This window comes from Leptonotus elevatus, chromosome 7, assembly GCF_054856555.1.
Source record: "Leptonotus elevatus isolate MCC_2025b chromosome 7, RoL_Lele_1.0, whole genome shotgun sequence".
Lineage (NCBI taxonomy): Eukaryota > Metazoa > Chordata > Actinopteri > Syngnathiformes > Syngnathidae > Leptonotus > Leptonotus elevatus.
This window is the reverse complement of record NC_141245.1, coordinates 21359917-21377233: the sequence shown is the minus strand read 5'-3', so window position 1 is coordinate 21377233 and position 17317 is coordinate 21359917. Positions and strand designations below refer to the sequence as shown.

The window sequence follows — 17317 nt, the reverse complement described above, 5'->3', positions numbered from 1 at the left end:
TCCAAATCTTGCGTGTCTCAGGGAACTCGGATAATCTCAAAAATAAACATTCAGGATTTTACATTTTTGATAGTGTCGTCATAACCACGAAATAGTGTGAATTGCGACTGCTGTAACGCTGATCCATCGAATTGTTTTTTTGGGGGGTGTATTATTATTATTATTATTTCTAATATTAGTGTCATAGCGTCATATTTTGATTTTTACCCAGTATTTTGGTATGTTTTTCTAATGGTGTATTTTACTCATTACATAAAGGGGAAAAAATCACGAACAGATTTTAAATCTTTTTTCCAGTTGTTTTAGTATTTTTCAGAAATTTCTCTTTCTCCAGTACATTTGTATTTTTTATATAATATTTCTCACGCACAGTATCTTCTGATATTTGTCTTGTTTTTCCTCTAGTAGCTTTCTATTTTTAATTGTGTACCGTCGTAAATTTGAAACGTCGCATGTCGTGTTCCCATCGAATCAATGCGAGGTTACCATGGCAGCGGCCCAGTAGTTTCCCGGATGTAGTCTCCCTCTCCCTCCTCCTCCCCCCGCCCCCTCCTGACGCTTCCAACATGGCGTCGGCAAAGTGAGACTTTGGGCTAATAGTTCACGGCTCTTTTAAAAGTCATCCCGGGGCTCTCCAGCGGTGTCTGCGGCACCACAAACAATTGACCGGGTATCTTACGTGGTGAGTAAGCTCTCTTTTATTGTTCTAAAAAGCACAACTTCAGCGGCTTGTGTCCGAGTTGAGTTGAGGGGAGGAGGGGTGGGGGCTCTTTTCTCCTTTTACCTGCTAGCCGTTGCTAACGTTAGCCCGCTACTACTACTCCATCGAGGAGACTTTGCTCGTTCACTTTTCCCGAGTTTGTGCCTCGATACGATGTAGTGAAATGCTCTGTTGGTGATGTTTACATTCTTTCGAAGCGGGTTTAGTGTACTCAATAAAACGACGAGACACTTCCTGGTGGAGTTGTCGGACCAATAGAATTACAGCTGTTTAATTTCAATCAGGGCTAAAAGCGAAGCTCAATGCTAAAATCTCTTCCTCTTCCTTTGCGCGTGCGTGTGTGTATGTGTGTGGGGGTGTGCGTGCGCGTGTGTACGTGTGTGGGGGTGTGCGTGCGCGTGTGTTGGGAGTATCACACATTCCCGGGATGCCACGGAAGAGCGGGTGGTCGCGCCCTATTATTTTGACACACACACACACACATATATGTACTGCATATTATATTTGACATGTTCGCATGATAGTTATTAAATAGGGATAGCACATTTGAGTGTTTTGCAAGTGAACAAACATCATGAAAACCTCCGTTTTTTTTAAAGGAGGTGAGCCGGCAATTTTCAGGCTACTGAGAGCTGCAATAAAGATGAGAAGGTGGCTGGATCCTTGTCAAACTTTTTATAAAAAGTCGGAATGACGGGGTGACAATCGTCCCAGGCTCCCAGCAGTGTCAGAGATGGGATAACCTCTCAAGCCCCTTTAAGGTCGTATTTAATTAAAGAAAAATCTTTTTATTTACACTTCCTAGCAGATCAAAGTTTGGGTTGGGTTCTTTAGAAATAAGGATAATATCAGCAGGGAGACTTCTGCTGGAAGTGTGTTGGTGTGCTGTGTTGTGGTTAGTTTGAAGTGAACTGACCCGCGGGTCGCTTTGAGGCAAACACAGCTGCTGTTTGACCGCAAGGCAGTAGTACAGTAGAATTGGGAAAATTTGTATTAAAAAAAAAAACTGCTGTTAATATTAAACCAGAAGAACATCCGTGTCCATCCTTGTGCCTGGAAGGCCAGACTCTTCACAAACTTCCAATTAGATGCCGTACACCAATTAGTGGCCAGGTGAGGTGGTTAAGAGAAAGTAACGCCTCCCTCATATCCTTTTCAGGGAGAAAAAAAGGGAATAAGTTTAAGCATCTGAGTTCACACTGTAAATACTGATGTTCTAACTACTGTGGCCATTTGCTGTTGCTAACCAAAACAGTAGGGACATATAACAGCCCCTCATGTCTTTGCCATTTAAGTCTGACATTTGGTTGAGGAAAAGTGTGTTTTTACAAAATCTAAAAATTCAGTTTTTTACATTTTGGTTAATGCAAAAAAAACAAAAATGTTTCAAAGCTGGTTTGATATAAGGAAGAATAAAGGGGAGAAAAACCAAAAAGACAGACTCATTTACTTGATGGAAATGAGAGTTTGGAGGCCCTATGTAACAGGTCTAATTTACTCAGCTTTATCTTGCCTTTTTAATCTCATAACTTGTTGCTGAGTGAAAGCTGGAGCACTGCCGCGTCCACGCCAATCGCAAAATTGTTCAAGGATGTGGCCCGCAGCACCGGGGAGGCATGAAGCGGCAAGTTAAGCTGATGAAATAAACACACATAAAATTCAGTGAGTATGTAAGCAGCACAAAGGCAGGGAGGTACGGCCAGGTTTGTTGCCTTTGAAGGGCCGGATTTGGGGGGTCGGGGGGGGGGGGGTCTTCAGTGGAATGACCACAGGAGCCAACATCAACACCCCCCCCCCCCCACCCCCAACACTGTGGACGTTCAGGAACAGAGGCTAAAATACACAAAAGGTACACACAAATGTGTGTGAGAGTGAGCTAGCGGCGCTCTTATCAAGGCTGCTGAACGCTCCCGCTGCATTCCTTCGTGTTGCTGTCAGTTTTTTTTTTTTTTTATTCCAAACATTCACATGTGCTAATAATGCTAAATGAGACTGTTTTAATGCCAATTTTAAAAAGGCAAGCTAGGATGTGCTCTTTACAATCACACAACACACGGAGTGAGAAAGTTCTAGATGGTCTGACTTGAGCCTCGGTGGTGTTGCAACAGCAGAGAGCAGTGGTGGGAGTAAACAAGAGCTGTTTTGTTTTTTTTACTTCGTTGGACCGGAATGTTCTGACTGTGATTGTACACCACAGCATTGTATTAGGGCTGTAACGATTCATCAAAAAAATTGAATTTTTCAATTACTGGTACAAAAAAACTGTCAATGCAAAATGTCTGCCTCAAAGCTTTGGACTGTTACTTCGGTGTTACGGTGTAGAAATGAGTTGGCGCATTGGCAGAAAATGTACGAAGTTTCTGATCAAAACTAAATTTATTTGAAAATTAGATTTATTTTTACCACGTAGAGCCAGAAATTTTCTGGCTTCTAATATTTTTTTATAGCAACTTTCCTGCTGTCAGTTAACCCATTTAGGACGGGGGAACGCGTGACCGCGCTACTCCCTTTAAACCCGGTAGAGCGGATATGTCATTTTGTTGTGTTTTGATTTTGACCAATTCTTGGTCTCTTAGCCGATGAAATGCATCAGAATATGCACGATAGGGTGACGTGGGCCTCATAGCATGTCCTGGAATTTTATTCGAGTGTTAATGGTTGACGCAGATTGGCGGGAGTTATTCAAGAAATGACGCGATTGACGACGGCGCGGGAGGAATTTGAATCAGTGTAACGGAGTCGACAGTGACATACTGTTAAGAAATATGTTTGTAGACCATGAGAATGTTGGAAAATTTTGACAGCTTTGTAATGGAATGGACGATGAATAATTACTCCTAGGAGCTGAGATATCGATTATTTTTAATATTGTTGAATTTCCAGGAAAACTTCAGGTTTTTGGGAGTGACACAAAAGTCACCCATAGGTTTTAGAGGCATGTTTTTTGTCAGGCGCTTTAGGCCTTAATGGGTTAAAAGCTGAATGTATCTGTTGCTCTTTTGCATAAACATCAACATGGAAAAGAGAGACAAGGTCGACCTTGGCAATTTTCCGGATTATCATGAGGTATTTCCACATGTCGCTGTTCTCACAGTACCGAGATACAATGGGGACACAAACTTGACCTGGCATTGTATGGTTTTAGTACTGGATCAGAGCTATTTTTACAGAACAGTGATGCAGCAAAAAAATAACTTTTGTAGTTTAAAAGCAGCTACAGAAGCAACCCGTCTCTTTTACAGCTCTTGATACTACCTCTAAACATCCCAAAATTGCTGGGTTGATTTTGGATTGCCATTCAATGTTGGTACACTTTATACAGAACAGCAGTGCATGGAAAAAGTCTAGAAAATGTCGACAGCCGGCAGTGTGAACGTGACCAAAATTGACCTGGCAATTTTCTGTCTTCGGAGGTTGTATCAGCCATAAAAGAGCATCTGTAGTCCCTGTTCATACTTTCTGTAAAAGTTTGCATTTGCCCAGATTTTCCGCTGTTCTTCGTAAATCGCAGACATACAATGAATGAGGAGATAAATTCTCAAGGCATTCATTTTCTGGCTGAAAAACTTTACTGAAAAAGCCAACATTTCCTTGTCTTCTACCTCTGTTGCTATTCTGTTCTTAACCACCATTTGGTGAGGATGTATAAAATCGACCCAGCAATTTTCTGGCTTAAGTGGTCGTATGACAGTTGTCAGAGTCTGTCAACTCCTTTGTTAAATTTTCCTTATCTTACTCTTTCGTATAAACAGAACTTTGTCATGTGCAGATAACGGTTAGTGTTCATGAAAAGACGGTAAAGGTACGGCAGATGGAATATTCTCCCAAAGGCTAACTACAGACAAGTGCTGGAAGGAGCAGAAAGTCCTGCATCTGGCATTCATTGACCTAGAGAAGGCCTATGTTAGGGTGTGAGAGAGGACTGCAAGAACGAGGAGTACTAGAGAAGTATGTGAGCATAATCAAGGAATCCTATAGGAATGCTACAACCAGAGTGGGAAGCACAGTTGGAAGGAACAAGGGAAAGTTTCCAAGTAAGGTAAATGGTACTTCATTTATATAGCGCTTTGCCAACTTTAGGTTGGACTCCATCAAGGATCCGGTCTAAGCCCACTGTATAAATGGCATTGACATGGAACGGCCAGACAAGGTTGATCCAGCGTTTGAATCCGATTTGAAGTTAGTATCAGCCTACAGCCCATTATGATTGAAAGTTGCCTTACTTGATCATTCATGAGTCACAATATTTCTGCTATGTCATGTGATGACGGTAGCATGAGATTAACTAACCTTCCTAATAGCACATACTACCTTGTGAGGTGTGCGTGTGTGCGTGTGTGCGTGGCATTGGCTATCTCACATTCCGCAACCAGAAGCTTGCCCTAATTGGCCACGGCCCTGCGTGCTTTTGTTTGAAAGAAGCATCCTGATTGGCTGCTATTGAGCCAACCTGGACTATTTGTCATTTTTCACCGTTGAGGCCTTCCTCTTCTTTTTTTCCTTCAATATATTTATTTATTTGGAAGGAAATTGACTTGTGCTTGTTGTGTTTGTGTTGCCGTGTACACGTTAGTTTTCACACACACTTGATTAGCTGCCAAAAGTGTCTTTTAAATGGTAAACAAAGGCCACTTGTCATTAGCCTCAGTCATGTGATTATAAAACCGCCCTGGTATGTTGAGGGTTAAATTGACCTGTTATGGAATGTAACCATCGTTTTGTTTCTTGGATGTGCCAACATTATGTCATTAAAAATATATATTAAAAAAAACCTCATTCAAAATGTGATAAAAGGAAAAAGGAAAAGAAAAAAAAAAGACCAGCAGAATAATTTTATACCTTAGTTTTTTCTTTTTTTAATGTATTTTTTTCCTAGTTTTAAACTTTAAAACTGTTGATTTGACCTGTAACTATATATAAAAAAGTTATTCAGAAAATGTTTAATGTAATGTTCTTTTATATATTTAAAAAAACAATTCAAATTCACCTGGCATATGTTTTTGTTTCTGAACTTTATGGTGAAATACAACAGGTCACATTGATCTGTAAATATTTTTTAAACACATCACTGTAACTATTGACGCAATATCCAACTGCTCTATGAAACTATATATATATATATATATATATAAACTTTTTTTTTTTTGCTTGTACAGCTGTACTGCATCATATTCACAACTTCCTTATCTTACCTTATTATTAGCTAAAAGGACATGGTAAAAAAAAAAGTACCACTGTAGTAGACAAGTTGCCTAACTTTTGTCCTTACTGATATTTAACCTAGAGGACTTCCTGCCCTCAGGTGTATTTACATTGCTTTTACCTGCTTGTCCATATTTGAAAGAGTACAAATTATTCTGCATTAGGGACTTTTTGAAGCATTTAGTCAGTCCTTCTTCCTTTTGTTGTTCCCATTTTGAAAAGTTAGGAGTAGGTAAATGAGAAAAAAAGATTACCGGTACTATGTCAGAAATGCAAGCACCGTCAATAGTTTGTAACTGTGAGCTTGTGTTACTGTTTACTACAGCTCTCTTTAGCGTGACTGACATCAGTTGTTACTGTCAAATGGTGGAAATGATAACGATGGCATGTGGACTCTTCTCAGAACAACTTGATGCCTTTAAAAAAAAAATATATATATATATATATATATTTTACTGGAATCCTGTGAACCCACCTTTTATTTATCTGATTTTATTTCTGTTTCTCGTGTAAACGGTCATCACATTTTCTCCATTCCAATGTGCAGGTTACTAACATGATTTCATCAAGTGGCTGTCTGGTCTTGAAGGTCAAGTTGTGGCTTTGTCCTCGAGTGCATTCGAGCAAGGACAAGTGCGATGAGTTGTTTACGGCGGCATAATCAGCTGAGGCAAGTCCAATTCTGGCATTCAAACAGCTAACTATGAAAGATATGCCTCTGAAGAGCCTCCAACTGAAAATCATTCCTTGCCAGCAAGGAAACGTGCTAAATGTTTTACCACTCAATGACAGGGGAGCTCATGTACTAATTTTTAGATAATTAGCACGCACGTTGCATGTGGGACATATATTATTCCCAGCACCTCACTTTCCTTATGTGACAATCTTATTAAAATATGAATAAATTCTTGAAAATAAAGTGTAAATACTTTGCAAATCACTCAAAGTCCAACACAATATGTTCTGGGATGCTGCATTTGAGTACATTTGGGTTTTGTTGTTTTGTGAATCACCTATCTGCCCATCCATGCATGTATAGAAGTGGAATGAGGTCAGCGTGCTCCTCAGATGATTTTCGACATCCTTTCTCACTGCTCGGCCAGGCGAACATGCGCCTGGGAGAGCGAGAGCAGTGGTGTCTTTGGTGGTTGAGTAAGGGGATTATGGGTAATGAGGAGTACAGTGTTGCCCCGCAATCGTTTATGAAATGAGATAGCGATAGCCGTCCTAGTTAGCAAGGTTATATCTGCCTAGGAAGCAAGCCTGAAGCATTTACAGTATTTCACTAATTATACACAGGTAGTTTTGGAAGCTATCCTTCCTCTACAATACATAAATAATAAAGGAAAAGTTAAGTATGCAACTACCTGAGACAAGTTACTTTAAGTACCCTTTTTTATTTTATTTTTAAATAGGTTTCTTTCCCAAACAAAACTTTTTTCAATAAAGAGAAAATTCTGTTCCCTTGCTGACAGTTTTGGCTGTCACTCGAGCCTTCGTCAGAGCTGTCACCACTTCCTTGTGGGAAGTGTCTAAAAACAGCTGAATGGCTAAGGGCAAAGTAAGAGAAAAAACAAACGTCATACCTACTCTGGTTTATGGATGTTTGTCTTGGTTTGTCTATTTGTGCCCTGGGATTGGCTGGCGACCAGTTAATTTGGTGTCATAATTTTTCCCTGCTGAGGGTGTGTCTGGAAAATATCCCCGGCAATAAACGGCCTTCACAGTGAATGGAGGTAGCTGGGCGCATGATGCAGTAATGAGGCAAGTTTGTCACCTGCGTGTGAGCTTTCGACAAACTCATTAGCTGAGCAGAGAGACATGTAAGAGCAGGGCTACCAGATACTTTCACCGTGGGCTTCTAACTCTAATTGTATGCTTTCAACTTAATTATTAGTTTAAAAAAAGTCCCGTGGTTAAGTACTGTCAACAGGCAGACATGTCTTTAGCATTTTATGTCATCAAAGTGCTGCTAACCTCAAATGTTGTCACTGTATGACTCAGCGGCTGACAGGTCGCCATCGCTAGGTCGCTCTTTCTATTGTCCGAGCCTCCATGGTTCTCCGTTTCACCGTCCTAGCCTACCTGTTTATTTTGTTGATGTTTTTAGCTGTCGTCATCTGCCTCCCTTGGTCTGTGAATTGAGGTTACTGCCCCTCTCTTTATAAACCTAGTTCATGTGGCCCTGGCCACCAAGTTACTGGCTGCCATAGTCTTCTCAATCATGATCTTCGCTTTCATAGTCCTTCTCTTTCATGGCCCTAACCTTCATGATCCTGTTTCCCTCATGGTCCTGGTGTCCCTGTTCCACTGCTTTTTGGTCCTAGTTTTCCTGATCCTTGTCCCCGGAGTTCTATTCTTCTCGATCCTTACTTACTTACTTACTTACCTTCATGTTCCCCTCCATTATAATCCTTCCTTCATTGTGATAGATGAGCTGTAGTACTCGGCCTTGGTCCTAACCTCCACAATCCTCACTTTAGTGATCTTAGCATACGTTTCTCTCTTCATTGTCCTTGCCTCCATGGTTCGTAGTCTACCTGTTGTTCATCTTTATGGTCTTACTCTTCATGGTCCGAGGCTACCCGTTTTTCCCCCCCTTGGTCCTAGTGTTCATGGTCTTCTCTTTCGTGGTTAATAGCCTCGATGGTCTTCTCCTTTATGCTCCTGGTCTACCTGTTCCTCTCGGCCTTGATCCTGTCCTCCACTGCCCTCACATTTGTGATTCTTGCCTCCACGCTCTTCTACTTTTCTGGTCCTAGTCTCTATGGTCTTCTGCTCCTTGGCCACTTGTTCCACTCCTCCTTGATCCTATCCTCCAAGGTCCTCACCTTTGTGGTCCTGGCCTGGCCTGGCATGATCATAGTCAACATACTCCTCTTCTTTATGGTCCCAGTGTTAAGAACTTTCAGCCTACCTGTTCCTCTCTGGTTAGGTCCGATGACCCTCACCTTCATGATCCTAGCCTGTTCCCCTCCTATGTGATCCCGGACTGGATTTCCTTCTTCCTAACATCCTGACCTTCATGAATCTTCCCTCCCATTGTTTGAACCTGCATTTTCCCCTACTTCATAGTCCTACCTTCCATGGCCCTGTTCTCTAAGGTTCTCTCTTTCACTGTCGTAGCTTCTATTGAGTTTTTCTTTATGGCCCGAGCCTTCACATTCATGGTCTTTTGCTGTAGTCCTCTGGTTCTGCTGTTATGAAGCTGTGAACTTAGCTATTTTTTTCCAGTATGATGGAGCTCTTTTGGGAGTAAAATTTGTTTTAAAAACCAAAGTCGAAAAAAGCTCTTTTTGGCAAAGTCGGCATGCAGGTGCTTCATCCTCACTACATGTGCTGAACATCTGCGTGACACATTCATCTGTTGTTGTGATTCTGCATCAGAAAGATTTACACACCTTGACGTCATCATTTCTCTCCTCGCAGCTCTGATGCTCGGCTGTTTGCCGCCCCGGCCGCCGCCATGTTCACCAAGAAGAAGAAGTCACGCATACAGATCTCGGCGCCGTCCAACTTTGAGCACCGTGTGCACACCGACTTTGATGAACAGGAGCAGAAGTTCGTGGGCCTGCCCCGCCAATGGCAGTCGCTCATCGAGGACACAGCCAAGAGGCCCAAGCCTTTTATCGACGCCACCGTAATCACTACCATGGAACCGCACAAGGTGGGATGAGGGCTGGGGCTTAAAAAGTGACTTTCAGTTTGTAGGCCATAAATATGAAATTATCGAATGCAAAAACAGTAATTATGGTGCTAATTGAGCATGCATCCATTTTTGTTTTTCCCGATAATTGTGTACTTGCGTAATATTTTTTGTTTTCTCCTTTTTGTAATGTTTAGTCTTGTTTCATCTACTGTTTTGTGGTCTTTACCATTTTTATTACATATTTTAGTAATAATTTAAAAAAAATTATAATTAAATTTTCAATTTTATTATAGTATATATTTTACTAATCATTTAAAATTGTCTTATGTTATATTTATTACTATATTCTTCACTAACTTAGCATGCCTTCTTGTGCCGCATGACCTGACAAGCAAACTAGTTTGTAACCTCAACACTTTGCATATCAGAACCCATATAAACAGAGGTCTCATCATTTTTAAATTCTTCTTTGTCTTCAGACCATCGTGCGCGGCACTAAGCTGGGGGTGGACGGCTCACTCACTTGGCTTCTGGATGAGTTTGACACCATGTCGGTGACTCGCTCCAACTCACTGCGACGGAGCAGCCCCCCCGTGCATCCTCGCCAGGAGAACGGAGAACCCAACCAACGACGGCCCTCGCAAACAGACAGGTGAGCCACAAAAGACAACATTTGGAAGACTTTGGGAATGAATCCTATATTAAATCGCAATTGTAATATTGAGGGGGGCGGGGTTTGCAATTTGATTATTTTTCAAAACTGTTCAGCCCTACTGTCCACCATATTATGACCAGGACCACTGGATTCCAGTCCACAAATTGAATTATAAAAAAACATCAAAGAACCCTTGGAGACCACTTCTGTATTTTGTTTTATAGAGAGCGCCTCGGGCCAGACCACCCAGGTATAGGTGACCCCCGCCACAATCAGCACCCCCTCCGAGGCTCTCAGCGCGAAGATGGAATCCACCCTCGGCCTCAGCAACAGCCCCGAGGCCAAGAGCCAGGTTGGGTACACAGAGACAGACCGGGTTCCGGTCCTCCGCCACCACCTCCACACAGAGACAGACAGCATCGGGACCAGAACCAGGTTAGACCAGAGATAGAGAGTCATGCCACACCTGACCCGTTGTAATTGTGTGTTGTTTTTTTTTGCCTATTATTTTTCTTCCTAATATCAAACATGTGTAAATGTTTTTTTTCAAATATTTTTCATTCTTGTCAAAAAAATTTGGGGGTATTCCTAAAGTTTTTCTAATACTAGTGCATTTTTGTCTAGATAATTTTTTTTCATTTGTCTAGTTAATTTTTTTCTTTAAATATTTCATTAAATAGTATTTGTATAAGTTAAATGAAAAACAGTAAGTATGGCAGCCCTCTGGCTATTGTGAAGCTAGAGAAATAGTAATTTTGCATTATTTTTAGTTTAATATTTTTTTGTCTAATGTTTTTGTTTTTCCTCATGTTTTTCTAAGATTTGTGTATTTTCTTATACTTGTCGATGTTTTTCCTCAATATTTTAAAGTTTTCTGTCTATTTTTCTATAAAAAGTCATATTTTTCCTCCCCCCCAAATGTTCAGTTTTTTCCAAATATGTTTCTATTTTTCTGATAGTTATATATTTTTTTTGCCATGTAATATTTTTCTGATTGGCTCTCTTCAGGATCAGGTTGTCCGCCGTGATCCACATGGTGAATACAGGCCAAAGTCCAGCTATCAGGTGCGGGATGGCAGCCCCCAGTCCCCCCGGGAAAAGAGGCCCCTCTCAGGGCCCAACATCCGCACACCTAACCTACCGGTGACCGACGGTGTGATGAAGACCACACAGCAGACGACGCGGCCGTTCAACACATATCCTCGGGCAGAGAGCGACGGGGGGCGCAGCCCCACTGAACTGGTAAGCATGACAGGACAAAATCTGAATGGGACGTCTTCTCCTCCGTAATGCTGGCTGTCGGTTTGTTCTTTCTGGCCACCGTGCTTCTCACCTTTGTCCTCCCTCCCGTGGTCCATGCTTTTATTTTCTCTCTTCCAGCCGGTGCGTCCCCACGAGTCGTCCCCTCAAAACGGCCCCTCCGTCCTTCTCCGAAGGTCTTCCGGCTCCAAGCCCCCCGTCAACCACCCGCACCCGCACCCTCACCACACCTCGTCGCATCCAAGCCTGACGCCCGAGGCAGGCCAGCACCCACACACCCCTCACCCTAATGTACCAGCCCCACGCCCGCCGGTCCCCTCTGGCCTGCCGCCTCCGCCCGATGCCCGTTCCCCACAGAGAGAGCCGCAGAGAGTGTCCCACGAGCAGTTTCGGACCGCTCTGCAGATGGTGGTGGATCCCGGCGACCCGCGCACCTACTTGGACCACTACATTAAAATCGGAGAGGGGTCCACCGGCATCGTTTGCATCGCCACCGTTAAGACGACGGGAAAACTGGTTGCAGTGAAGAAGATGGACCTGAGGAAGCAGCAGCGCAGAGAGCTGCTCTTCAATGAGGTAACAACACAGAGCTTCACCTTTTCCACATTTTGAACACCCCATCATGATAATGTGAAAACTTTTTTCTTCTTTAGATTTTTGCTAATGTTTTTTTTTAACTACATGTGCAGTTAACCACTGTGAATTATTTTCAAGATCCACCATACAGTGTTGTTTACAGCCTTTTTCCCAAATTGGCAACATTCTTTTTTTTTTTTTTTACTCCAAGTTCTCAACCTATGAAAAAAGTCATTCATTTGTAATTTGATGTTACAATATCAATAAAAATCAAATATTATTCATAGTGCAACAATAAAAACAAAAACCTTACTCATGTAAAAATGGGTTCTCTGTTGAAATCTGAGGAGAAAAATTAATTAATTTCATTTTGCGGTAACATGTAAATGTCAAAAGTGTAGCACTGAAAACATTCCAGCTGTACTGTATATTTACGATTCATCTCTTTCTGTGTGTGTGAATTTCAGGTGGTTATCATGCGTGACTACCACCATGAGAACGTGGTGGAGATGTACAACAGCTACCTGGTGGGTGACGAGCTGTGGGTGGTCATGGAGTTTTTGGAGGGAGGCGCGCTCACGGACATTGTTACGCACACCAGGTGAGAGCTGCGGACTCCTCTGCAAATTGGAAAGTTACTTGACAAGAAACACTCCAAAAGTAAAGGCAGAATTCATACTGTAGAATTGGAATGAAGAAATGGGCAACAAAAATTGTCATTGCATTAAACATTGAGGGCAGTACACTTCTTAAATAGTGCTAGAGCGTCCTGTTACATTTTTCCCACTTGATTGTTTTTGTTAAAACATGTCTGCTCCAGGATGAACGAGGAACAGATCGCCACCGTGTGTCTGTCCGTCCTGAAGGCCTTGTCGGTGCTGCACACGCAGGGCGTCATCCACCGCGACATCAAGAGCGACTCCATCCTGCTCACGCACGACGGCCGGGTACAATACTTTTAAAGTGAACTTAATGCGTCCCCTTTAAGGTGGCTGGGAAAAACAAACTGGCTGATGCTTATATCGTGCGTGTGTACAGGTGAAGCTGTCCGACTTCGGTTTCTGCGCTCAGGTGTCGAAGGAAGTGCAGCGCAGGAAGTCTTTGGTGGGCACGCCGTACTGGATGGCGCCCGAGCTCATATCACGACTTCCTTATGGACCAGAGGTACCGTTCCTGCTTTCTTTTTTTCCACTTTCTGTTTGGACCTCCAAAAGACCTTATCTCTCTTTGGTCCCCCGCTCCGTCCAGGTGGACATCTGGTCCCTGGGCATCATGGTCATCGAGATGGTGGACGGGGAGCCGCCGTACTTCAATGAGCCGCCGCTGAAGGCCATGAAGATGATCCGAGACAACCTGCCACCCAAACTCAAGAACCTGCACAAGGTACTGTCACTGCGAAATACAGAGTGGACATGAAAATTAGACTGTGGCTTAGTTTTGAAGAACTAAGAGTGTGTAAAATGTCTTTAAAGTAGAAGCTCTGAATTATCCGTTCTTCAGTGGAAGCCATTACAGTGGAGCAATTGTTCTCCCACAGGAAATAATAGTCCTCAAAGTCAGGAAGTATCACCATTATAAAGCTTTTATTATCTGTTACAATGTTTGAAATAATGTTTGAACAGTCTTAAGTGTCCTACAAGAGTGGAAAATAAGTGAAAACACATTTTTCCTTCTTCTTTTTTTTTAATTGTCATACAGATGTTAAAAGTTCAACACGGTTCATCGCTAGTAAAAACAAACATTCAATCTTACGCATTAACAATGAATGTGTAATGTGATTCATTACATGTCATTAAAAAATTTTTTTGTTATAGTATATTATTACCTTTTTTAGAAAACAAAAGTGTTAGTAAATCAATTTGTTTATTATCTTGTTTAAGAATTATTTTTTTATCTATTATATTTTGAATAACATAACCCATTCACTCCCAGCCTTTTTCACTGAAGCAATCCCCTTCACTCTCGGCTGTTTTACTGGATTTTGACTGATTTTGCAAGGCCCACAAAATATTGTGTTCTATGGCTATAAAAACATGGAACCTACCAAAAGAAAGATTAGTCTCTTCTTTCATCAGGAAAACATTTATATTTCTATCTGTTTCCGTTTTGCAGCAATTAGCATTAGAATGTTTAATCCAAGAAGTTTCATCATTATTCACAAATCTGTTTAAAACAGTGGGTCAAAGAGCTTTTTGCAAAATGGCCCTGGTTGATCTCTATACTCTGCTGCCACCTGCTGGCCATTTTTTATAATAACTACCTTTGCTTCAAGCATTCTCTTCAGTTCAGAGGCTGCATCGAAGCCTTCTGTATGCTCTCGCATGAATTTAATATTTTTTTTTTTAATACATCTTTGGGAGCATGCTCATATTTACTATAGAACATATTTATACATTTTTGGGAGTAAATGAGTCATGTGAAATTATTTATTTAATTTTCCTCCATGTTATTGCTTTCCAGGTATCGCCAGTGCTGAAGGGCTTCCTGGACCGCATGTTGGTGCGTGACCCGTCCCAGCGCGCCTCTGCTAGTGAGCTGCTGAAGCACAGCTTCCTAAGCAAGGCTGGCCCGCCGTCCTGCATCGTGCCCCTCATGAGGCAGAACCGCATCAGATGAGGACTACTTGTACACATTTTGGGCTTTTCTACTGTGGGGGAAGGTGTGGGGGTTGCGACGTGCATGTGCGTTTGTTCTCCCCTGGATACAAAGTAATAATTGGGGCTGAGTGTGTGAGTGAGTGTGTGTTCACGACTCAAGCACGATTCTTACTGTTAATGAAAAGAACACATACTGTAACCTGCCTAACCTGGAACTTTTATTATTATTTGGACCCGGCTTGGATTTTGAGAGCAGACGGGAAACCTTGGGCCTGGGCCCGGTCCCGCCTGGACTTTTGACTACTGAGGGACGCATGCCAGCAGGAACAAAAAAACTAAACATGAAGTCAGAGGTAAACACTGGAGATGATTTTGTTGCTTTTCTGTGTGTACGTATGAGGAGTGTCACTATCATGTGATCTTGATTTGATTTTAATGTTTGATAGTTTGATGTGGTGATGATGATGATGATGATGATGATGATGAAGATGAATTTTCAAGCACTGTCAACACTAGAAGCTGCACACATACACACACGCAAGAAAGCCACAACATGACTGCAATATGACTTTGAGACAAAAAATTATGACACACACACACACCAGATTGTCATGTTGTGGCTGCTGAGTGTACATACTGTTTTTTTAATTAACTTTTTAGATCATACAAGTTTTGTACAAAAAAAAAAAGAAACTAGATGAAGCTAATGGTGACGATTTGTAACAACTTTATAAACGGTGCTTCCTTTTCCCTCTCTGACACAAACAACGAACGTGATTTGATACCAAACAAAAGCAAGCGTGGCTTTGGCGTGTAGTACAAAACATATGTGTTGTTATTTTTATACATGGAAATGTGCTTATGTAGCAGAACTAGCTGGTACGTCCCGGTTCACCTCCCAAGCAGCAGGGGGCAGCGTGCGCACCTATCATTCCTTTGTCTTTTTTCTTCTTCCTGGCTGGAACAGAACGTTAGATCATGTGTAGTTTTTAGCTCCAGAAAACTAACCAATCAGCGAGTCTGCAATTAAGATTTTGTGTGTGTGTGTGTGTAGTTTGACAACTCGCGAGTGAAGCGACAATCAGGTGCACTTGAAATCGGTAACACTAAAAACAAAGAAGACACTCTTTAGAGCTGAAACCTTAGCTGAGGCCCAAAAATTTGAATGTGTATCTAAATTGTGTAATTAACATTTGTACACTATGCCCTCAAAATAAGAGTACAAGTCAAAGTACAAAAGGTGTTTTTGTCTTCTTTTAAACAAATACAGACAAAAAAAAACGTCCTTGGTGAAGAGGTAATGAGACAACTTATAACTTAGTCTTGCTCAGTGATGGCGAGCTAGCATGCTGCGGAAAAAGGCCAGCTAACATGAATGACTACAAATACTTCTACATCACAACATTTTAGACCGTTGCAGTGAACGTAAGAAATCTTTAAAAGTGACAACTTGGCGTGCAAGAAGTAGGAGGTAGCTCCATCTTGTTGCTGGCATGCTAACGTTTTGCGGAAAAAGGTGAGCTATCACTGGTGATGACAACTAGCTAGTTTTATGAAATTTTAGACCATTGTTGTTTGTAAAGATATTCCTTGCGCTTTGAAAATGTTTTTCATGCTTTTGAGTTGCTAAATGATTTTCATAAAGCAGAACATTGGACAAAAGGACTAGGCTAGCTAACACTGGCGACTAGCTAGTTTTACATCAAAATCAAAGACACTACGACGTGTACAACAGCATTTCTCACACCTTCAAAATGTTTCCTGTTCTTTTTGGGCAGAAAGATTGTGTCTAAGAAGTAGAACATAGTTACCTGCTCCTCATTTCTGCTGTGCTAATCACCGAAAAAGGCCAGCTCACATGTAGAAAATATCTTGTGCGTTTGAGCCACAAGATGGCGTCCAAGAAGGCTGGCATGGCTGCAGCAAAACGTTGAGTTGCTTAGCTAACACTGCCGACTACAACTAGCTAGTTTTTACACCACGTGCTGTGACATGCGCGTCAACATTCCTTGTACGTTGAAATGTTTTCTCGTTTAGTGCAACAACCTTGTGTCTAAAGAAGTAGAATGTGGCTTAATAACACTAGCTAGTTTCATGCGACGCCCTACAATACTGCAATACGCATGACAACATATTTGAAAATATTTTCCTTGTGTTTTTGAGCAACAATCTGGCATCTAAGAAGCAGGACATGACAGCGCGACCAATCTTCCATAAATGTTCCCTTCGGTTCTTGTTCCCAAATCTTTTCTTCCGTTGCCAGCTTCACAGCAGCGTAGCTTTTAAGGGTTTGAGTGCCTTCCTTGCCATGTGTGGACGCTTTTTACGTCTTCGCTGGCGAAATGATGGGTCATGATGGGTAAACCAGTGTAAATAGAGAGAGCAAGAGTTTCACTTTGGTAGCTGATGACATCGTCAGCGCCTGTCTGTGTTGTCACTGGGATTTGCGAGAAAATAAAAACACTTCGCTTTGGAAATGTGTTTTCTGTACTTGTTTTTAAAAGTATATGTCTGTCATCTGTCAATGTATTTGTCTGTCCATCAATTTTCTAAAAATGTGTAGTTTATATGCCAAGCCTGTAGTTGTGCCCTACCCGTGCCCCAGAAAAACAAAACAACGGAAGACGGTGACCAAAACATTTGGTGACAAACTTCTG

The 17317-nt window shown here is 41.8% G+C and overlaps 1 protein-coding gene across 1 annotated transcript; it reads left to right on the top strand.

Annotated features, from left to right (window-relative positions):
• The first annotated feature begins 535 nt into the window (after positions 1-535).
• Positions 536-17137, top strand: pak4 (p21 protein (Cdc42/Rac)-activated kinase 4). Its single transcript, XM_086081304.1, has 11 exons — positions 536-682; positions 9353-9590; positions 10052-10224; positions 10452-10662; positions 11236-11469; positions 11608-12063; positions 12531-12664; positions 12884-13010; positions 13102-13227; positions 13312-13446; positions 14524-17137. Exons 2-11 carry the CDS (start codon positions 9390-9392, stop codon positions 14677-14679), a joined length of 1953 nt encoding a protein of 650 aa, XP_085937430.1. The 5' UTR covers positions 536-682; positions 9353-9389; the 3' UTR covers positions 14680-17137.
• The last annotated feature ends 180 nt before the right edge of the window (positions 17138-17317 follow it).